Genomic DNA, 20,142 nt, shown 5'->3' with positions numbered 1-20,142 from the left:
TTCCAACTATGTCTTTGATAGTCACTTAATATCCATCTAAAGCCAGGACTGGAGTGAATACTCAAGAAACACTAACATTAGAAAACAGGTAGAACATCACCTAGAAGTTCCACTGTAAAAGGCTACACCCACAGTCATGAATATGTATCAGTAACAGTTAACTGTGGAAACACCTTAACCAAAGTGCCGTACCAGTGGAGATTACACACACTCCGTCTCTGCACTGAATACAGCAGTTGGTGAATGTGTGTTGGGAACTGGTGTTGAATTGCAATAACTGGAGAGTGTAGGGATTGTTGCGTTTGTCCTTCATTGCTGTAGACAGCAGCGCACTTTGTATGTTAATGTATGCGGGATGCCATATTGCAGGAGCCCATTAAAATGCTCAGTGCAGGACAACGTGTCCTTTTCTGAAAGCCAGCTGCACAGAGTGCATGAGGCAGACTGAGCTCAGAACATATGTCTCACAGGAGAGAGAGATACAGAATACAGAGAGTGAGAGATTCATAAACAGACCATCAGAAAAAATTCACACACACACACACACACACACACACACACACACACACACACACCTACTTAACTATTATACATATGTATATGTGTGTGTGTATGTATGTATGTATGTAAACACACACACACAGTACTGTGCGAAAGTTTTAGGCATCTAAGCAAATTTTTAAACGATTTACCTCAGCAGTGAGTTTATCACAATATACAAGAATATCTTGGGTCCATTTTTCCTTGACACCTTCACAGCCACCATATCATAATCATGTAATATCATCAATTACATCATGAGCACAATTTAATGAAGCACTGATTGGTAAAACCATGAGTTGCCTTTTAACTACACATAACACTGGGGTTCCTTGAGGAGAGGTCAAAATATATATACAACCATTATTAATACTCTATACATTTTGTTTATTCAAATATTAACACTTTTTTCAGCAAATAAACACATACTACACTAATAAATAGATTTTGAAAATGTGTCTTGGGTGCCTAAGACTTTTGCACAGTACTGTATGTATATGTACGTATATATATGTGTGTGTATGTATGTGTGTGTGTGTGTGTGTGTGTGTGTGTGTGTGTGTGTGTGTATATATATATATATATATATATATATATATATATATATCTTCATCACGATAATGTTGATTTAGCATTTGAGACTTTTAAATTATTTCATGCAACAGTACACGAACATATTTTAGTGTGTTTTCGTCTCCAGATTCAGTAGTGCTATTTTAGTTTTAACAAAAAAAAATGTACATTGTACAGGTTTAAGATACATGCTCATCGTCTGTATTCACCTCATAATTTTTCAGCTCAACAAGTTCACGAAGAGTTAGCTGATGCCAGACCTGATAAACTCACTACGATATTTATTTTTTTTTTACCTTTGAATATATCTGAGCAGAGTCGTTTATCTGCATTTTATTGTGATGCTTCCTAAGTGCTATAGCTTCTCTAGCTGCATTGTCTGTTCCCCAGTACCAGAGTCGTTCTACCGGTGCGGCGCTTCTCCTCCGATGTACAGTAGCCTTTATGATGCTCTGGTAGAAATTCTATGCTTCCTTCAATGCACTAAACAGATTTAAAAAAAAAATGTAGTCCTCTAGTGGAGTATAGAATTCATCTTATGGTTATTCCATATTTGAATCTGTAACATTAGAGAGAAGCTAATTTGCATTAAACAAAATCTAATTTACTATTCAATTTAAACATTTTTCATAATTATCTGAATATTTGAAAATTCAGAATAATGTACTTTAAACTATCATTCAATCTTTAATTAAATGACATTCAGTATTATTAATACAACACTATGTAAAAGTCAGATGCAACCCTAAGAAAGTAAAAATATTTAACAAAAAATTACACATGTAGCCTTGAAAGATGCAGACAGATACAGTAGGAAAACACAGGAGTTAAACAGAGATGGACAGAGGGAGGAATTAAGTGTGAATGAGAAGAATAATAACCTGAATCAGAGGAGGAGGCACTCCAGTGCTGAAGGATCTGGTACAGCCAGCGAAACAGGACGACAGGTAGGTCACGCCGTTGGAGCCGCACACAGGGCTAACAGATGATGTGTAGCAGTTACAGTTACTGATGCACGCAGCTTCTGGTTTTGTGTTTGGTCGCAGAGTTCTACACATACAGACACACACACACACACACACCTCAAAGTCAAACCTTTGATTTTATTTCTGTACTCACTGACAACTCAGAATGGCTATTATGAGGAGTGCTACCTACAACCTGCTTTCCATTCATTGAGCTCATTTGGTATAAGAAAGCATTTCTGCAATATAGGCCCTTTTTTTGTTTGTTTTTTTAAACCAAGCTATTTTTTGGTTCAGCTGTGACAATGACTGCATAAAAGTCAACAAAGGTAACAAAAGCAAGCCCTTTTGGTGGGCAGGGGAAGGGAAAAAAAAAGCCACCTGAGTGTAGCCCTAGCCTTCCTTACTCGTTGCCATAGGCGACGGTCACCCCGGCGACAGGCCCTGTGTCACAGCCTAGAAATAGGAAGGATACGTAGCAGGCGGTGGAGATCAGGTTGACCAGCATAGCCATGCGAATAGCTCCCAGAGCGGAGAGGTTCAGCTTCTTTACCAACAAACCGCCCATGAAGATGCCCAAGCATGCACACGGGATGGCCGTCATACCTGCACAGCAAGAAGCAGAATCAGCAACCTGCACTAGTCACATACTACATTTCCTCAGTGACAGATCACAATAAATAAAAAAAATAAATAATAATTTTGCCTAAATGCAGTCGATCAGACAATACATTTTGTGTATGAAGTTTGCTTCTTAAGTTTATACTGCTGCAATTATTTGAGTTAATTGCAATTTCCAAAATCGTATGTTTCTGAAACAAACATGTTGCAACAAACAGAATGTGTACTGGGTGGTTTTCAGTAGTTTGGTAGAGGTGAGCACAGGCTCATAAAAGAAGGCAGAAGATGCATCTACTGGGACACATCACAGGTAGAGCTGGGCGATATGGCCAAAATGTTATCACGATAAACAAAGTTCTTATCAGTTGATATATAACGTCATCTTAGTACAAACAGCAAATATTAGCTGGCATCAGTCCTGCCGCATCCATCTCAGAGCATATCACAGTATTCAAACACCAGCTAACAGACATCTGGATTTCTCTATAGTAGCTTGAGGAAATATATCTAACACCAGTCAAACAGAGTCCTCCTTTCAGGTACATTTAAACTGAAAGTGGTGCTTGTGTGTCGTGTTTGATCTACAGTATCATCAATTTGCCATGTTGTGCGAGTGACGCAGCGCTGCTTCAAGTTAGCTGGCGGCCAAAAACAGCTAGCCTGTAAAGATAGCGTTCTGTCAATCTCCAATGCCTCACAGCGTCCTCAGTTTACTTTCGTTTAAATCAGGGCTGTAACTGACATGAACTCACTTCTTTCACATTTGTTGCTTGGGAATACACTCATACTTAAATATGACTTGTTGACCTCGTCACTCACACTCGGTCACAAGAGAACAGATCGCCGGTCGCTCCACTCAAACAGGGAATGTATAACTCCATGTTTCAGATGTTGCTAAAGTATATTTGGCAACCATTTTTTTTACTTCTCGCCCCCTCCCTCTCTAATCGTGTGGAAAAACTTGGAAATGTGCCCTCTCCTGGCAACAGCAGAGTAGTGACGCTTTCCTTGCAGTAGAAAACGCCACCAGGGCTTTCGCTGAATGTGGACGTGTGAGAATGGTGTATTATATCGAACATTTATCGAACCTTTCTTATAATTTTTCCTAAGTAGAGCGATATCACGATAATTACCGTTGTCGTTTTACTGCCCAGCCCTAATCACAGGTCTTACGAAAACAGAGCATGTTCTAACTTCTGACTTGGTGCTGTAAAGCCTTTAAATAGCAGCGGAGAGTAAAGTTTGTATACTGGAAAGTCCAAGCTTTTCTATCGGTTACTCCAAAAGGAAAGGAAACTTCTGCATCAAAAATTTTATATTTTTATATTTATATTCTTTTTTTTTTTTTTTTAAACAGTTTTAGCCATTGAGCTCACTATCAGACATCATTTGATATTATTGAGCAGGCAGTGGTCATGCTTTCCTGAAAGTGTCACTCCTTGTGGGCTACATTAGCCTCTTAGTTCCAGTGAAAAATTAACCTCATTTGGACACTAAACATGCACATCTAGTAACATATTGCCAAAAGTATTTGCTTGTCTGAATTTTTGATCATTCTTTCAGAACCGCATTTGTGAAGTCAGACATTGATGTTGGACAAGAAGGCCTGGCTTGCAGTCTCCATTCTAATTCATCCCAAAGGTGTTCTGTCAGGTTGCGGTCAAGACTCTGTGCAGGTGAGTCAAGTTCTTTCAAACCAAACTCACTCATCCATTTCTTTATGGACCTTGCTTTTTGCACTGGTGTGCAGTCATGTTGGAACAGGAAGGGGCCATCATGGGAGCATGAAGCTGATCAAAATCTCTTGGTCTGCTGCAGCATTAAGAGTTCCTTTCACTGGAACTAAAGGGCCAAGCTCAAATTCTTGAAAACCAAACTCACACCAAACTCACCCCCCTCCACCAAACTTTAGACTTGGCACAATGCAGTCAGACAAGTACTGTTCTGGCAACCACCAAACCCAGAGTCATCCATCATATTGCCAGCGTGATTCGTCACTCTAGAGTCCAGTGGCAGCGCGTTACACCACTGCATGTGACGTTTTGCATTGCGCTTGGTGATGTAAGGCTTGGATGCAGCTGTCGCCTTGGAAACCCATTCCATGAAGCTCTCTTGGCGACCAAAGTTGGCAACCTCTGTGCACTATGCGCTTCAGCATCTGCTGACCTCATTTTATGTGGCCTACCACTTTGTGGCTGAGTTGCTGTTGTTCCCAATCACTTCCACTTTGTTATAATACCACTGCCAGTTGACTGTGGAATATTTAGTACCGAGGAAATTTCACGAATGTACTTGCTACACAGGTGGCATCCTATTACAGTACCACGCTGGAATTCACTGAGCTCCTGATAGCGACCCATTCTTTCACAAATGTTTGTAGAAGCAGTCTGCATGCTTGGCTTTATACACCCGTGGCCATAGAAGTGATTGGAAGACGTGAATTCAATTATTTGGATGTATGAGTGAATACTTTTGGAAATATAGTGTATAAGAGGTTGTTTTTTTTTGGTTGAGCTATCATTTCAATTAAGTCATAGATATAAAGTGCATGTGCATGTGTAAAGTGCCAGCCATACCCAGAAGTTGATTAGCAGAGGTGGTGGTCAGATTAAACTGCTGTTCCAAGTACTTCCCCAGGAAGGCAGCAAAGCCGGCCACCACGGCAATTTCCATGCAGGCGGCCAGGATGATACAGGTAAACACGGGGTTGGACAGCAGGTGTTTGGTCACCTTGGGAATAACTGGGTTGAGGAGAGAGAGAGCCAGGATAGAAAGAGAGAGCGAGAGAGAGAGAGCGAGAGCGAGATAAGTGGTTACCACAACAACCCTTCTAAACAGAAATCAGCATCTATTCTGGTCCATTTCCTTGAAGAACCTCAAATGGACCCTGTGTGCTTGTTACCTAAAAGCTTTGGCATTTATTAAAACCATTATTTCAGATAACAATAAAGGAAAAACAAAGCAAGAAAGGAAGTGCTTATCTACTCTACAATATCAGCAAAAAAAAAAAAAGCTTCAAAAGCTCATAGGTAAATACAGGACTTGTTTTGAGCCATGAGCTGAAGAGCTCACATCTCTTCTTGATCCATCATATATACCTGCACTACCATGCGGGCCTACTGGCTACATCTGCAGTCTCTCCCATTTAATGAGGAAACCTCATATATCCTTGGAAAAAACGGCAAACACTTGAATAATTCTAAGTGATTTGGATCTAGACGCAGTTTTTAAACTTATTGATTCTGGATTCAATAATATGTTTAATATTTCAGCAATGTATGCATAAAATAAACTCTTCCCTCAGAAAAAAAATGGGAAAAGCTGATATGCAATCAGTTTTTACATCTTAGAAAAATGAGCACATTTAATAATTCAACAGTCATTTCCAAGACAACTTTTTAATATTACATCATAGGTTTTGAAGCTAGTTTAATACACGTGCTTAATGTACTTCACAACCTGAATCAAAGCCTTTCAAAGGACTTTCTGGAAGTTCTTTTTTAATAATGTTCAAAACTCTACTGTTAGTATTTTATGAAACATTACGCTTAATGCTCATTTTGTCTAAGAACTGTGTTCCCTTAAATTTTCACACTAATTTATGGCACAAATTTATGGCAAATGAATATCAGCCCCATATCTCAGTTCCTGGTCTCCTTGTCTACCTACCTAATCAATACTGGTACTGGCCTAGAAAAATGATGTCGGTCATCTCCTATTTTACACATGTTAAAGTTTTCACAAGTAAATAATAAAATACTTCTACTTCGGCATTCAAATAGCTACACTATTGATACTATAAACACCAAATATCACAATATACTGTAGTGATGTTTCTCCCAAACCTAATATGTAGGTGACCATTCTCACGTCAGTGAAACTGATATGGCAGCGGCATGGTAGTGTGCTGGGGTATCAGGCAGCTGCTGGGGTCTATACAAACATCTGTGCCAATGCTAGGTTGAAATTGGTCCACCACCAAAAAATATCCAGTCAAGAAGCCCAATAAATGCTTCCCTGCAAATAAATATACATATACTTATTTGCATTTGTGGCCTGTGAAAAAAAGCCTGCTAAGGTAATTTTCATAAGACCGAAGCACCTCATTAAACACAGGCTGTAAAGTTTTCACAATAGAGCATCATTTGCAGTTAAATAGCTTTGGATGCTTCATAAGAGCAGCGGTTCACATCAGTGACCCTGTGCGTTCTTGGTCAGCCTTACAGTGCACAAAAATGCACCAAAAAAAAAAAAAAAAAAGAATTATTCTCTTGGAATTAAGTATTTTTGGCTATTTGATTAAAGTTCTGTATATAACTCATTGGTTCTATTGCCAACAATGAGTATGCTTTGAGTGTGGAAAGGCTGTGATAATACACTTCTATTATCTGCATCCGTACAAAAATTTTAAGTGACTGATTATCGTCTGTTTTAAAAAGGCAGAGCCAAATTTATGGAACAAGGACGAACTCAATTTGGCCAACTGAAAAAGACAGCACCATAAAGCTATCAACTGGAGTACTAGAACTTATGCAAAAATATATTCAAAGTCTCCGGCTGTGCTGCTTCTGCTGTGTAGGGGAAAAAAAAAAAAAAAAAAAAAAAAGATATGCAGCAAGATATGCGCTCATGAATATTTTCCTTTTGTTTGCAGCTGTTAGATAAACACATACAGCACATACATCAGGACACCTCTTCTACCTTCATGTGTGGGCTTCATTTTCCCACTCAAGTGCTGGAAGACTTGACTGTGCTTAGCAGGCCTCCCACAACTAAAAGTATGAAGCTTGAGCTCAGAGAACAGCAGCATCACAAAAACAGTCAATAAATCTTTAGTACAATGATCTTTGAAGAACTTTGTAAAATACTCAGAAGGCATACAGTCCAGATTATAGATATTTATAATATTATGGTTATAAATGCAAAGTGTAACAGGAGATTCTGCATACAGTTCTGTGTACATGTTTAGGCACCTCATGGCCATTCCTAAACATTCACTTCTTGAAATAGTTTAATGTTGACTTCGATGTGTGTTTTGGATTAGCATCTTTCTGTGATGTCTAAGCTCTTCTTCATTGACTGAAGGACATTATCTTCCAGGATTTGACAATATTTAGTAGAATCCCTTCTTCCCTCTGTCCCCACATTGCCACAGAACCCCAGAACATAACAAATCAACCCTATGCTTAAGCAGTGGCATAGTTCATTGACATACTTCTCCAAATACTGCTTTGGCGAGTGTAGCTTAATTATCATTTCAACAGTCCGCAGCATTTTATTCCAAAAAAGACTCTGGCTTATATAGACGTTGTTCTGCGTACTCCCTCCATGAGCTGCTTAGATGAGCCCATGGCTGTTGAGTGTAAGTACAACACACCGAGATGTTTGAAGGGTCAACACTTTATGCTCTAGAACCATGAACAGCTCACTTGGATTAAGAGAATCAAATAATCTCTAAGACTTTACAAAAAAAATAGTGGATTGGTTGAATTTTTTGCACATGCTACATTTGAGTTTCAGTGTATTAAATTCAGCAAAGAAAATTTAATTGTAATGGTAATTGTGCAATAAAAAGTTTGTTCCATGCAGATGTTGTGGCAAACTTATGTTCACTTAAAAAATGAACAAAAACATGTTATTCGAGGAGGGGTACCTATACCTTTGCATATAACTATACATAATAATATACAGTAATCTATTACAATATACAGTAATTATATGCAAGCCTTTTGCACAGGGCATGCTTGTTTAAGGTATTATTAGTGTTTCAAAATCTACTCTTATTACACTGTGCCTTTGCCGAAAAAAGAAACTCACACCCACAGCGACCCTTTGCAGATAAAACTGTGCATACTTTAAAGTCATGTTAAGCTGTGTTTAAACCTAAAGCCCCATGAACCTGCATGAATGAACAGCTGGTGGGCTTTGGGAGTTTTTCCCAAATGCGTAAAACAGATTCATATGAATAGAATGGGCCTGGACTTTGCCTGCATTTGCATTTCCTTTCCTGTATAAATCAGTACAATATGTTGTACTGTCCCTAGACACCATTCACATTTATTCGTGTTTATATAATCATTATTGATGGATTTGTATTTCATTCTCTACTTCATGTACTATATTGGTGAGGAGTTGATTTATACAGTGGGCTCACCTTGTAGCTGATCGCAACAGGATACACTGTTGCCAATGGCAGGTTGGTGGTTGCGCATGACGCCATTGCTGGGCTTGGACCGGGCAAAGCCCTGAGCCACGGCTGCCGGCAGCATGGCCTGCTCACTCTCGGTCCCGCCCTCTTGCCGCACCGACAGTGAGGAGGGGAAGCCGAACATGAAGAGGGCGGAGAAGAAGAGTAAGGCACCGCAGAGGAGGAAGCCCCCCCACCATGCTCCAATCCACTGCGGGTCATCCGGGGTGATTTCCAGCTTGCCTGAGGGTGGAGATTAGGTTTACACATGAGTATATAAGTAAATGTCATAAACCTAGCTACTAAACTAAAAAGCCAAGCTGTATTATGCGTACACTAATATCAAACGTTTGAAAGCCACACTCATTTGGTAAAATTATGTACATATAAATACATTAAAATGTTATTTCTTTCAAGACATAATGGGCAGCAATATATACAAAAAAAAGTGTACAGTCTGCATTGGTATAAACCAACCAGCACTGGGCTGTGGAGCAGTGGAACTGTGTTGCCTGGAGTGATGGAACACCATCCAATACATCTGGGATGAGCAAAAGTGACATTTTTGATCCAAAACTAATCATCCAACATCAGTACCTGATCTCACTGATGCTCTCGTGGCTGAATGCAAACCTTTTCTTAAAGCAATGTTTCAATATCTAGCGTAAAGCCTACCAGAAGAGTAGAGGCTGTTACTGCAGTAAAGGATGAACAAACTCTCTTCTAATACCCTTGATTTCACAAGAAGGAAACACTGAAACAGCAAATGCCTACAAACTTTTGGACATATAGAGTACATCTCCTAACACAGGAGAAAAGAGGTTGACTGGTGTGGTCCTAAACTGGATTTCATGGCCATGTAACCCTGGGCCAGAGTGGGAGAAAAACACACACACACACACACACACACACACACACACAAAATATTTTTTTCAAGAATTAGTACTTTTCATTTTCTTAATTTCTTACTCATATCTTTTATTTTTTGTTAATATGATACGCTGAGATAACCAAGGTGATCAAAAGAAAACTGGCAAACCCTTTTGTCTTACACATTAATGCTAACAAAGTAAATTCAGGTCCTAGCATCTTTTCTCACTGCCCACCTGCTCGGATACGCCCTCATCCTCCTTAAGTAGCTTTTTCAATTCTTGTGTTTTTTTTTTTTTTTTTGAGTTCTCGTCTGTGTTGTCCATCTTCTCGTTTCAAGTATAGCACTATGTGTCATGTCAGATTCAAGCCATTGTGCAGATTTTTTAAATTCAAATTTCTTTAACTGCTACATCATTTAAAGTGGAATGGGAAATGAAAATAAAAAGCTAAATTCCACTTAATCTAATATCAAAAGTATTTGGACAAATTAACTTTACCATAAATAAAATGTTCATTTTTAATACTTTGCTGAGAATCCTTTGCAGGCAATGACTGCCTGAAGTCTGGAACCCATGGACATCACCAAACGCTGAGTTTCCTGCTTTGTGATGCTTTGCCAGGCCTTTACTGCAGCTGTCTTCAATTGTTGCTTATTTGTGGGTCTTTCTGTCTTAAGTTTTGTCTTAAGCAAGTGAAATGCATGCTTGATCTCTTGATTTCTCTTGCTCTCATGAAGTCTTCTCTGTATAGTAGACTTAGATATTGATACACCTACTTCCTGGAGAGTGTTCTTCATTTGGGGGGACATTGTGAAGGGTTTTCACCACCATGGAAAGGATTCTGCAATCATCCACCATTGTCTTCCGTGGACGTCTAGGCCTTTTTGAGTTCCTGAGCTCACCAGAATGTACCAAACTGTTGATCTGGCCACTACTAACATTTCTACTCTGATGGATTTCTTTTTTTCAGCCTAATGATGGTCTGTTTCACTTCCATTGAGAGCTCCTTTGACCGCATGTTGTGGGTTCACAGCAACAGCTTCCAAATGCAAATGAGACACCTGGAATCAACTCCAGACCTTTTACCTACTTAATTGATGATGGATAAATGAGGGAATAGCCAGTGCAGCCCATGAAACAGCTTTTGAGATAATTGTCCAATTACCTTTGGTCCCTTGAAAAAGAGGCAGCTACATATTAAAGAGCTGTAATTTCTAAATTTCTAAACCGTTCCTCCAATTAAGATGTGAATACCTTCAAATTAAAGGTGAGTCTGCACTGTAAGCCCATGTTGATTATACAACTGTATCTTGAATATGTTTTGGTAAATAGCTAAAATGCCAAAACTTGCGTCCCTGTCCAAATATTCCTGGGCCTAACTGTACATTAGTTCAAAGTGACCGGCCCAAACGCTGCCAGCCCGCCAAGAATTCTCCCAACTCTCAATTACTCACTCTCGCACAGATGCAATCTCAATGTGGCAGCAGCGCAAAACGAATTATCAGCCAGTAAACTGCAGAAGCATTAATGTACCTGGCCTTTTTGTCACCTTCTCCCTAATCATGAACAGCTGAGAGCTATTAAGACCTTCATTTACAATTAAAGCTTGTGCTACTAGTTCATTTATTTGTTGTTGATGAGGCACATGCTTTATTTAAATGACGTTACTGATTAGGATGTGTGCATGTGAGTTGCTTCAAGGCACAGGTTGCTTTTCTTTAAAGACAGAAATGTGCCTCTTACATGCACAAACGTGTGCCATCAAGGCTGAAACATCTGAACTGAGCAAAAAACTGGATATGAGGAATGAGGCTTGAATGAACATCGGCCAAATGTCTGCAGCTATAGTGTACAACCGATTTGTCATTAGGTTTGTTCCTACTCAGTGTCATTTCAGGCATAATCATATAGACCTGATTCTTACATTCTGAAAGCTTTATGAATTGAATCACTGTTTAACATTCAGAGATGGTACACAGTTAAAAACTGGTCAATGCAGACTTGCAGACTTTTCCCATATACAGAAAAATTACTGCAAACCAACTAAACATTCTGCGCAAAAACTTGTTTGGCTGACCTAGATGTCAAATATATGCTGTCTTAATTGCTGGCAAATTGACTAAACTGTAAAATTTAACTTCACTGTGAAACATCATTGTTAACTTCTAAGGCTGGCCTTATACATTCAATTACTTAAGTACTTGTTTATTGTTCTTTTTTATTTGTTCATGTATTTATTAAGGGTGCATCAAAATTACTGTTACCGAAAGAGAAAAAAAGGCTGAATATTTTGGCCGAAAAAGCAACACATACTTAACAATACCATACTTAACAACAGGATTGGGCAGTATACTGGTAATACAATTTATACAGCAGTATTAACTATGTAACTAACTAACTAAGTAACTATGCTAGTAATTAAAAAATATGGATAGCATTTCAAAACTCTTCAGTATTTCAGTACTTCAGTTCCAGAATTTATTGCACATCTTAACAGCCAAATAAACACATGCAACTCATTCATGTTTAAAAGGAGCACAGTGATTGGTGGTGTGGGAGCTCACCAATAGGTGGACCTTCTAAAAAAAACTGGGAAAATCAGAGCCAGGAAAAAAACGCAGAAAAACTGAGAACAGAGTTTCTCGGCCTCATTCAGGGGCTCAACTTTATGAGTGCTTGGGCACACAACTACACACAACTCCATTTGAGCTGCTCTAGAGTTGGAGCTTAATTCGAGACAAAGCACAAAATGGGGACAGATGTCTTCTACTGCAAAACAGATCTCCTTTGCTCCTCACAGATCTAGCAGATGTTAACACTGGACAGGCTACTTTCCAGCCACTCGGCAGCTGAAACTTTGTTCGTTCACAAATAACTCAGTTGTTTGTTGCTCAGTTTGAGCTGCTTTTGGGGATTTTAGTCCTTGTGATTTTTTGCAAAAAAAGTTCCAGCTGCTGGGACGCAGCTGATATTTGGCTATCTCTATGCTGATCTTGGTTGTGGCCATGCCAACCAAGTTTGCCAGAACTGAATGTGTCCTGTAGTGAGCATGGCCTATTATCCTGCTAGTTATGTTAACCATCTTCTATCTTAGTTAGCAGCACTGTTTAAGATTTAATAATTGTTTGATGAAAGGTTTAACATTTATTGAATAAAGCCTTGAAAATTATGCACTTGTGTGCTCTTATTTGTTGACCATGTAAGCAAGCAGCAGATAAAGTGTGCGCTTTTACATGCACTTAATACTCTCATAACTACAGATTTTGTCAGTAATTCATTCAATGTATTTATAGGCACTTGGGTAATCAGATAATGAGAAGACTCTGGGTTTACATGAGTCAGGCATGCTTTTCAACCTGCCAATAAACTTCCAAAATAAAATGTCAGCTTTTCACTGTAGCTATAAGTATGGATTTACATCATCTAGAAAATGAAGAATACATAAATCCTTTTTTTGTCAAGCATGTAGCTTCGTTTCAGCTGCAGGACAGGACACAAAGCGTTTTCTGTCATCATAGCAGAGGCACTCTGGAATTCAGCTTTAGGTGAGTTTGGGAAACTTTGGAGACTATTACTAGTTAATAATTTTACAACTTTTTATAGCTGGTTTTGTCTCAAAGTCACGCAAGGCAGCCACGTCACATTGCCTCAGAGCACAACAAACTGCACCAGTTTCAATGTAGATGGTGACAAAGTCATGTTATTTCTTATACAATAAGAAATAAATGATCAGTCTGGCACAATTAGCGTGAACTGAAACATGGGTTACAGTAGGAGTGTATCTGTTCCATCAGACAAATGATCACAAATGCGTCAAAAAAAGATGATCTTGAGAGTGACTATTCGATTACTAGTTTAGATCAACAAGTAAATCATGCCTCTGAAGCCTGGAAAATGCTGTTTGGGCCATCCTCATATATATATATATATATATATATATATATATATATATATATACATACACATATATATATATATATATACATACACACACACACACACATGCTATCTGCATTTGATTGATTTCAGATTAGGATGTTTATTCATTATACCTGTCCCCAAAACACACACACACATACACACACACACACACATATACATACATATATATATATACATACATATACATTATATATATATATATATATATATATATATATATATATATATATATACACACACACACACACACACACACACACACACACACACACACACACATATATATATATATGTGTGTGTGTGTGTGTGTGTGTATATATATATATATATATATATATATATATATATATATATATATATATCTATATCTATATATATATATATATATATATATATATATATATATATATATATATATATATATATGTATGTATTTATATATATGTGTGTGTGTGTTTTTTGGGGACAGGTATAAAGAATAAACATCCTAATCTGAAATCAATCAAATGCAGATAGCAGTAAGGCATAAATGGATGGAGAATGTAAAGTGTACTGAGAATATGAAAGGGTTTGTGGCAGGTTCATAATCAGCTGGCTAAGGCTTGTTGCTTGGCACTCATTCAGCTAATTATCTTCTAATTCAAGTTTTAAAGCTACACTTCACCTGAAAATTCTTGCATGAATAACAATAAATGAAAGCAAGCGGGGACTGTTGCATTTGCATAATGCTAATTGGCCAACACAAGCGTTCATTATCGATAGCATTAGTATTTGGGTGAACTTTTTACTAAAAAGAGCCCTGAAAGGGAACATGAACTCAGACTCATCCTCATTATCAGAGGATTTCTTTAGGTTGCAAAACATTCATAATTTCACAAAAGCTCTTAACGAGCTGTTCAGTATTTTAAAATATTCTGACTAGGGCGAAGCAAGTAGACAAACTAAGTTTTGTAGAGCTTCTTTCATGAACAATAACAAAGTGGCCTTGCATCTATAGGCAACTGTGAAAGTGAAACTCACCTGTATCAATGAAGACAGCATCCACGTAGAACTTGGTGCAGACGGAACCAAGGATAAAGCCACAGGCAGGTCCGAACACCAGGGTGGAGAACAGTATACCTACCAAAGGACACAGATAGAAATGTCAGCGATTACAATAACAGATTTAAAGGGGAATTCAGGTCTGACACTAGAGATGTTTTCGTGGTGTTATTCCGCAGCACATTATACTGCCCAACCTCACGAGTTTGACACAACACAATTTTATTTTCATGTTTTCATTTATCAGTGTTCTCACTACAGCCCCCATCATGCACTATGCAAATACATCATACAACCACAGGGAATCTCTGCGGTGCCAACCAATCCTGACTAGCCACTTCGTTATAGGCTAGTAAATACAACCTAGCTAGCAATAGTGTAACTCATACATCAGTTGTTGATCAAAATCATAAAGAAAACTTTGCTTCAAACTGAGATAAGGTATTCAGCCAGCTATCTTGCTAACTTTATCTTTGACTTCGTTGTTATCATCTTTTGCCCATTTCTGTCATTTGAGCACTTCATTCTCTCTAGTTAAATGATCTGAAAGATAAGATTCTTAGCAGTAAAGTTAACCATTTCCCTTCATTCTGCATTCACCAAGAGAAAATATTTTACATTTAAACCCAGCTGGCACACAAAAATACAGCCAAAAGCTTAGTTTTTCAAAACGTTCCACATTTAAGATACATCAGAAGTGGGTGTTCTTGTCTTTAAATTGTGAAAACCTGTTAGCATGATGTTCATAACTCCTCTATCCTCATCTCCTACCTGATGCTTAGATAATTTTGTTTAGAGCTGCATATGATGCAGAAAATGACTTTATTACAATTTATATAACAAGGGCAGATTTCATTCATACTCAGCATTTAATAACTAATAAACCATAGTAATGCTCTATTGTGACATAAGCTGACACGCATACAGACTAAAACAGCACCACTTTTTGGTCCATCCACCTCATTAAGAAAGCAACAGTTTCATGCTACCACTGAACCTCTGCTGCCATCTCCTGTTCTCAAATAAACTACACTTCAGTCTCACAGCATCAGAGCAAACGGAGCATATTTTCTCTAATTTAACCAATTAACCAATTTAAACGCTGATAAAGTAACAACTATGAAGTAACACACAAATACGCAAATGATCTAAAGCATTAAAAATAAAGTATTGGATATTTAATATTGAAGAGGGTAAGCAATGGGGAGCATTTGAGAGATATTTTAATTTCTGTTTCAACCACCAGGTGGCACATTCTAACCAATGAAGAGCTGGGAGCAGAACAGGAGTGGACCATTAGTTCCCATCAAAAACGCAGAAGAAAAAGCACATTACAGAGAAAAAACGAGCTTCTGTTAGACTTGTTTTTAAGACGGCATACGCAGACTGGATTGCACATTTTAAGAAATACCAGTGAAGCAATATTTTACAGGTTTCAACAGACACACAAAAGCCACAGTTTCTTGCTTTGTTCCTCTTTCCTTCTTTTCTAGACCACTGACACTGGACCAAAAAAAACACACACTCCCCCTACATCTGTTCCCCCACATCTTCATTACTCTGACAACAGGCATACAAACCCACCACCGCCATGTTATTTTAACCATTTTAATAAGAGCAAAATACTAAGAGCAGTATTTCCCTGCCTCCCTGAATCAACCAAAAAGAAACAGAAAGCCTTTACTTCACTATAACTCATTTACACAGAAGAAGAAAAAAAATGGTGGATTTACTGAATATAGGACTCGAGCAGCGCAACCAAAACCAGCTGTCCCTGAACTGGCAGCCATCACATCAGAAGCAACAGACATCTGGGGCACAAATCCTCACTAATATGCTATCAAAAACGGAGACAGTGGGTCAGTGCTGGATGTCGCCCGGGAGATTACACCGGTCCCATTGAGCCCGTCCATATCTGGGCCCTTGTTACTCTCCCTCAAACTTTCCATTAACTCACAGAGTGATTCATCAGGCCCGGACGCTGTTTTGAAGCAGTTGAGTTCATGCGGAGTGGGCCTGTAAGTGCACCCTATTTTAGACAAAGAGTTTAGAAGAAGAGGATTCAGAAATGCACTACAGCCAGTTCATAATGTAGACTGGATGGGCTATTATGTGTTATGGGAATACCTGCAAACATTCAGCAGACCTTTCTAAACACCGTCACTCATAAGGATGAGATATTTCAACTTTATGAACAGAATAACCACTATAGACAGACATTCTCATATAAAGTAACTGAAAGGCCTGCTTCGGCTGGCAGACTTTTTCCTGACAAGCCAGTTAATGCTTTGAAGTATAGTTGGCTAATAACCATGTAACCCAGATGCAAAAAAAAGTTTTTGTATAACTGATGTTTTCCTACATTTCAACATGTGCTATATAATTATTTGAATACAATTGATTACACAGTTACACAATGAATTACCTTTACATCCTGTACAAACCAAGTATGGTGGATTGAAAAAATAGACAGATTCAAGTTTGCACTACCATTTATTTTAGTGCCGAAAATGATGAAAATATGCTTAGCTGTGTGGCTAAACACTGCTGCACATTACTGCATGAGTGCCAGACAATTCAGAGTGCATTCCTGAAACATACAGCGACGAGGATGAACTTGAGGTGCTGTGACAGTTGGCTGCGATTTGCGACAGCAGCCGTCTAAACGTCGTGAATTCATTCGGACAAGCCAATGTAGAGAGGCACTGTACACAAGAGTTGATTAATAAATCACACTTGTGGACGCTAGCATCTGAGAATGCATCCTATAAACACAAAATCCATATACATACAAAAACTCTTACTAAAACATAGTCTGTATAATTAACCACAACTCTTTGCTGCCTCTGCCAATTCACACATTGCATCTCAGTAAATTAATTTAGAAAACTAAATTCTCTGAAAAGCTGGTAGTTCCAGCTGCTAAAAGGCAAGCCGTTTGGGAAATTACTGTGAAGAAAATAAAATTAAACCTACCAGAGCATTAGTGAATTAACAACTTGGACAATGTAATACATTGTCAAAGACATCTCATACAATTCATATCTTTCCGTATGGGAAGAGGTAACACTCAGTAAAAGAAAAAACAAAACAGAAATTCAGGAAAATGGATGAAATTCAAAGAAATGAGTAGAATTTGTAATATGAGAAGAGAAAAATCATCTTGTCTCCATTTTCAAAGCAATTTCCTGTTACATTACTAACATCAGATTACATTAGTAAATCGCACTGTTTGATCATTTTCATCTTCTCCGTTTTGAGTCTCAGCAATGCAATACTTTAAAATGCGTGTTCATGAAGGCCACGCCGCTAAAACCTGCAGCTTAGTGACAACCATCAGTGCATATGCAAAAGGCTTCTGTGCACACACTAATAAAACAGAAACCAGTGCTTTTGCATACTCAAAATACATTAGCACCAACGTTCAGTAAGTCTTAACACGGTCCAAAATTAAACAAACTCAAGTAGTTTAGTTACACAATGCTTTACTGACTAATGTGATTGTCAGTTTTCAAGTTTTCAACCCAGATTTAATCAACAGCAGGAACTCAGAGTAATGAACAACATAAATATTGTAGCAGGGTAGCAGACCTTCCTAGAATTCTTAGTTGTTTTGTTGGCTTCTTTCTTTTTTCCTTCAGTTATCTTTACAAAAGTATTTGTGTTAGTACGTGTTATTCTAACACTAAAGGTTATGTTTGAATGGATTATACAGGTCAGCCATTTCATCCATATTTGTGATTTGAGCTTGAGTTTAGTAATTCAGTCTGCATTACTGTAGTAAATGTAAGAAGCTTCTAAAACCCTTAGAAGTGAGAGCATTTTATCGCATTACAAGTGTGTTCATTATATACTTACTATACATACACAAAATGAAGGATCTTCAAAACAATAGTGCTCTTTCCACTGACCAAAGCATGTACCTCATATCATGCTTGTGCAGGGGGTGGGGTGGGGTGGGGGTGGGGGGCAACTTCCAGCCCCTCTTCCCTGGCCCTCTGAGAGCCTGACTCCGTTATAGCTCTGTGTGTGAAACAGTCAGCCCAGCACATGCTGTTTAGTCGCCCGCAGCAGCCAGTTACCTTCTGGAAAAAGTGAGTCAGTTTCACCACTTGCTAAATTACAATGCCTAACATCAAAGAGGGGCATATAAACTGTGTGTGTGTGTGTGTGTTCATACACAGTTGTGTTGACAACGAAGGTCTGCTTCTAGACCTAAAAGCCCACTAAAGAGGTGGGGTAAGCTCACACTCACACACACACACACACACACTCTCCCAGCCACAACCACATATGTGGTCTTCTTGTGCACAGCAGCTTCACATTTCCTCTCAAGCAAAGTGCATCATGGTTCTTTGTACTGAAAAGAAGAGCACATATTGTCTTAGAACACTGATTTTAAGATTCAGTAACATTTGATCAGATTCAGTATTCAAAATAGAGATCAGAGCTGCAACCATAGTTACATTTCATAATTCATTTTCAAAGATACTATCAAATGTGTCCTTAAATACTCAATTTTATTAAGAATAGGAAAAATACTTCTTTATAACTGAATGGGGGGGGGGACACAACTTTCTTGTTGCTTTTATTATTAATATACAAACATGAAAACTCATATGCAGAGTTTAACAACTACACCAAAACAAGTAATTTCCAAAAATGGTGCAGGACAGCAGAAGAAAATATACCTTTTTAGATGGAAAGCACCAAATGGAACTGGCATCTAACTAACTGACTGACTGACATTTAGCACGCTAAAAATTCTCCACAAAGAGGTACCATTAACAGGCAAACTGATATTGATGCTTCATAAGAGTAGTTCTTCGCATCAATGACACACGGTCCTTGTTAACAATCATCTTTAACATGAAAAATATCTGGTAAACCCTTGTCTGTCTTACCTTCAGCCCCTCCAAACTGCTTTATACTAAAGCACAGGCTAATTTAGGCAAAACAATCACATGAAAAGCAAAGAAAAACAAAGAAAAGGTCTATTCCATGGCGCTATGGTTGTCCCCCCACATCTGGCATACAAGCCTAATAAACTGGCAGCTCTGTGCCCTCTCACTCAGTGAAATGTTTTATTACTCTATTTTACTCTGCTAAGGTTTCTACAAAACATGAGTGCCTTCGTGTACCGCAGACATGACTGAGAAAGTCTTAAGCAAACAGTGTAGCTGAAATAAGAAAGGACGTTTTTCAGTTCTCAGTACTACCTCAACAAGCTGACACGTTGCCACATCATTCACAGAATTTACCACATGTCGATGACCGCGACAACTAGCCCTCGTCTGTTAGCTGCAGCATTAGCTCATGTACTAATTTAACCTGTGGTGGCTAAAAGATTTCCATTGCTTTTGAAAGACAGGCAATTTGCTTAGTAAAAACAATAATGCTT

At 38.4% G+C, this 20,142-nt stretch overlaps 1 protein-coding gene across 2 annotated transcripts in view; it reads right to left on the bottom strand.

Moving 5' to 3' along the window:
- slco3a1 (solute carrier organic anion transporter family, member 3A1) overlaps positions 1 to 20,142 on the bottom strand; it is a 78,392-nt gene that overhangs the window by 4,729 nt on the left and 53,521 nt on the right. For both annotated transcript variants that reach the window (XM_017704235.2, XM_017704234.2), the window contains 5 exons: positions 14,721 to 14,819; positions 8,854 to 9,129; positions 5,276 to 5,440; positions 2,486 to 2,684; positions 1,995 to 2,163 (listed from right to left, as the gene is read on the bottom strand). In XM_017704235.2, the coding sequence (XP_017559724.1) occupies positions 1,995 to 2,163; positions 2,486 to 2,684; positions 5,276 to 5,440; positions 8,854 to 9,129; positions 14,721 to 14,819 (908 nt within the window). The remainder of the gene's footprint in view (positions 1 to 1,994; positions 2,164 to 2,485; positions 2,685 to 5,275; positions 5,441 to 8,853; positions 9,130 to 14,720; positions 14,820 to 20,142) is intronic.

Source organism: Pygocentrus nattereri, chromosome 7, assembly GCF_015220715.1.
Source record: "Pygocentrus nattereri isolate fPygNat1 chromosome 7, fPygNat1.pri, whole genome shotgun sequence".
Classification (NCBI taxonomy): Eukaryota; Metazoa; Chordata; class Actinopteri; order Characiformes; family Serrasalmidae; genus Pygocentrus; species Pygocentrus nattereri.
The sequence above is the reverse complement of the archived record's forward strand: the minus strand, read 5'-3'. Positions and strand labels throughout refer to the sequence as shown.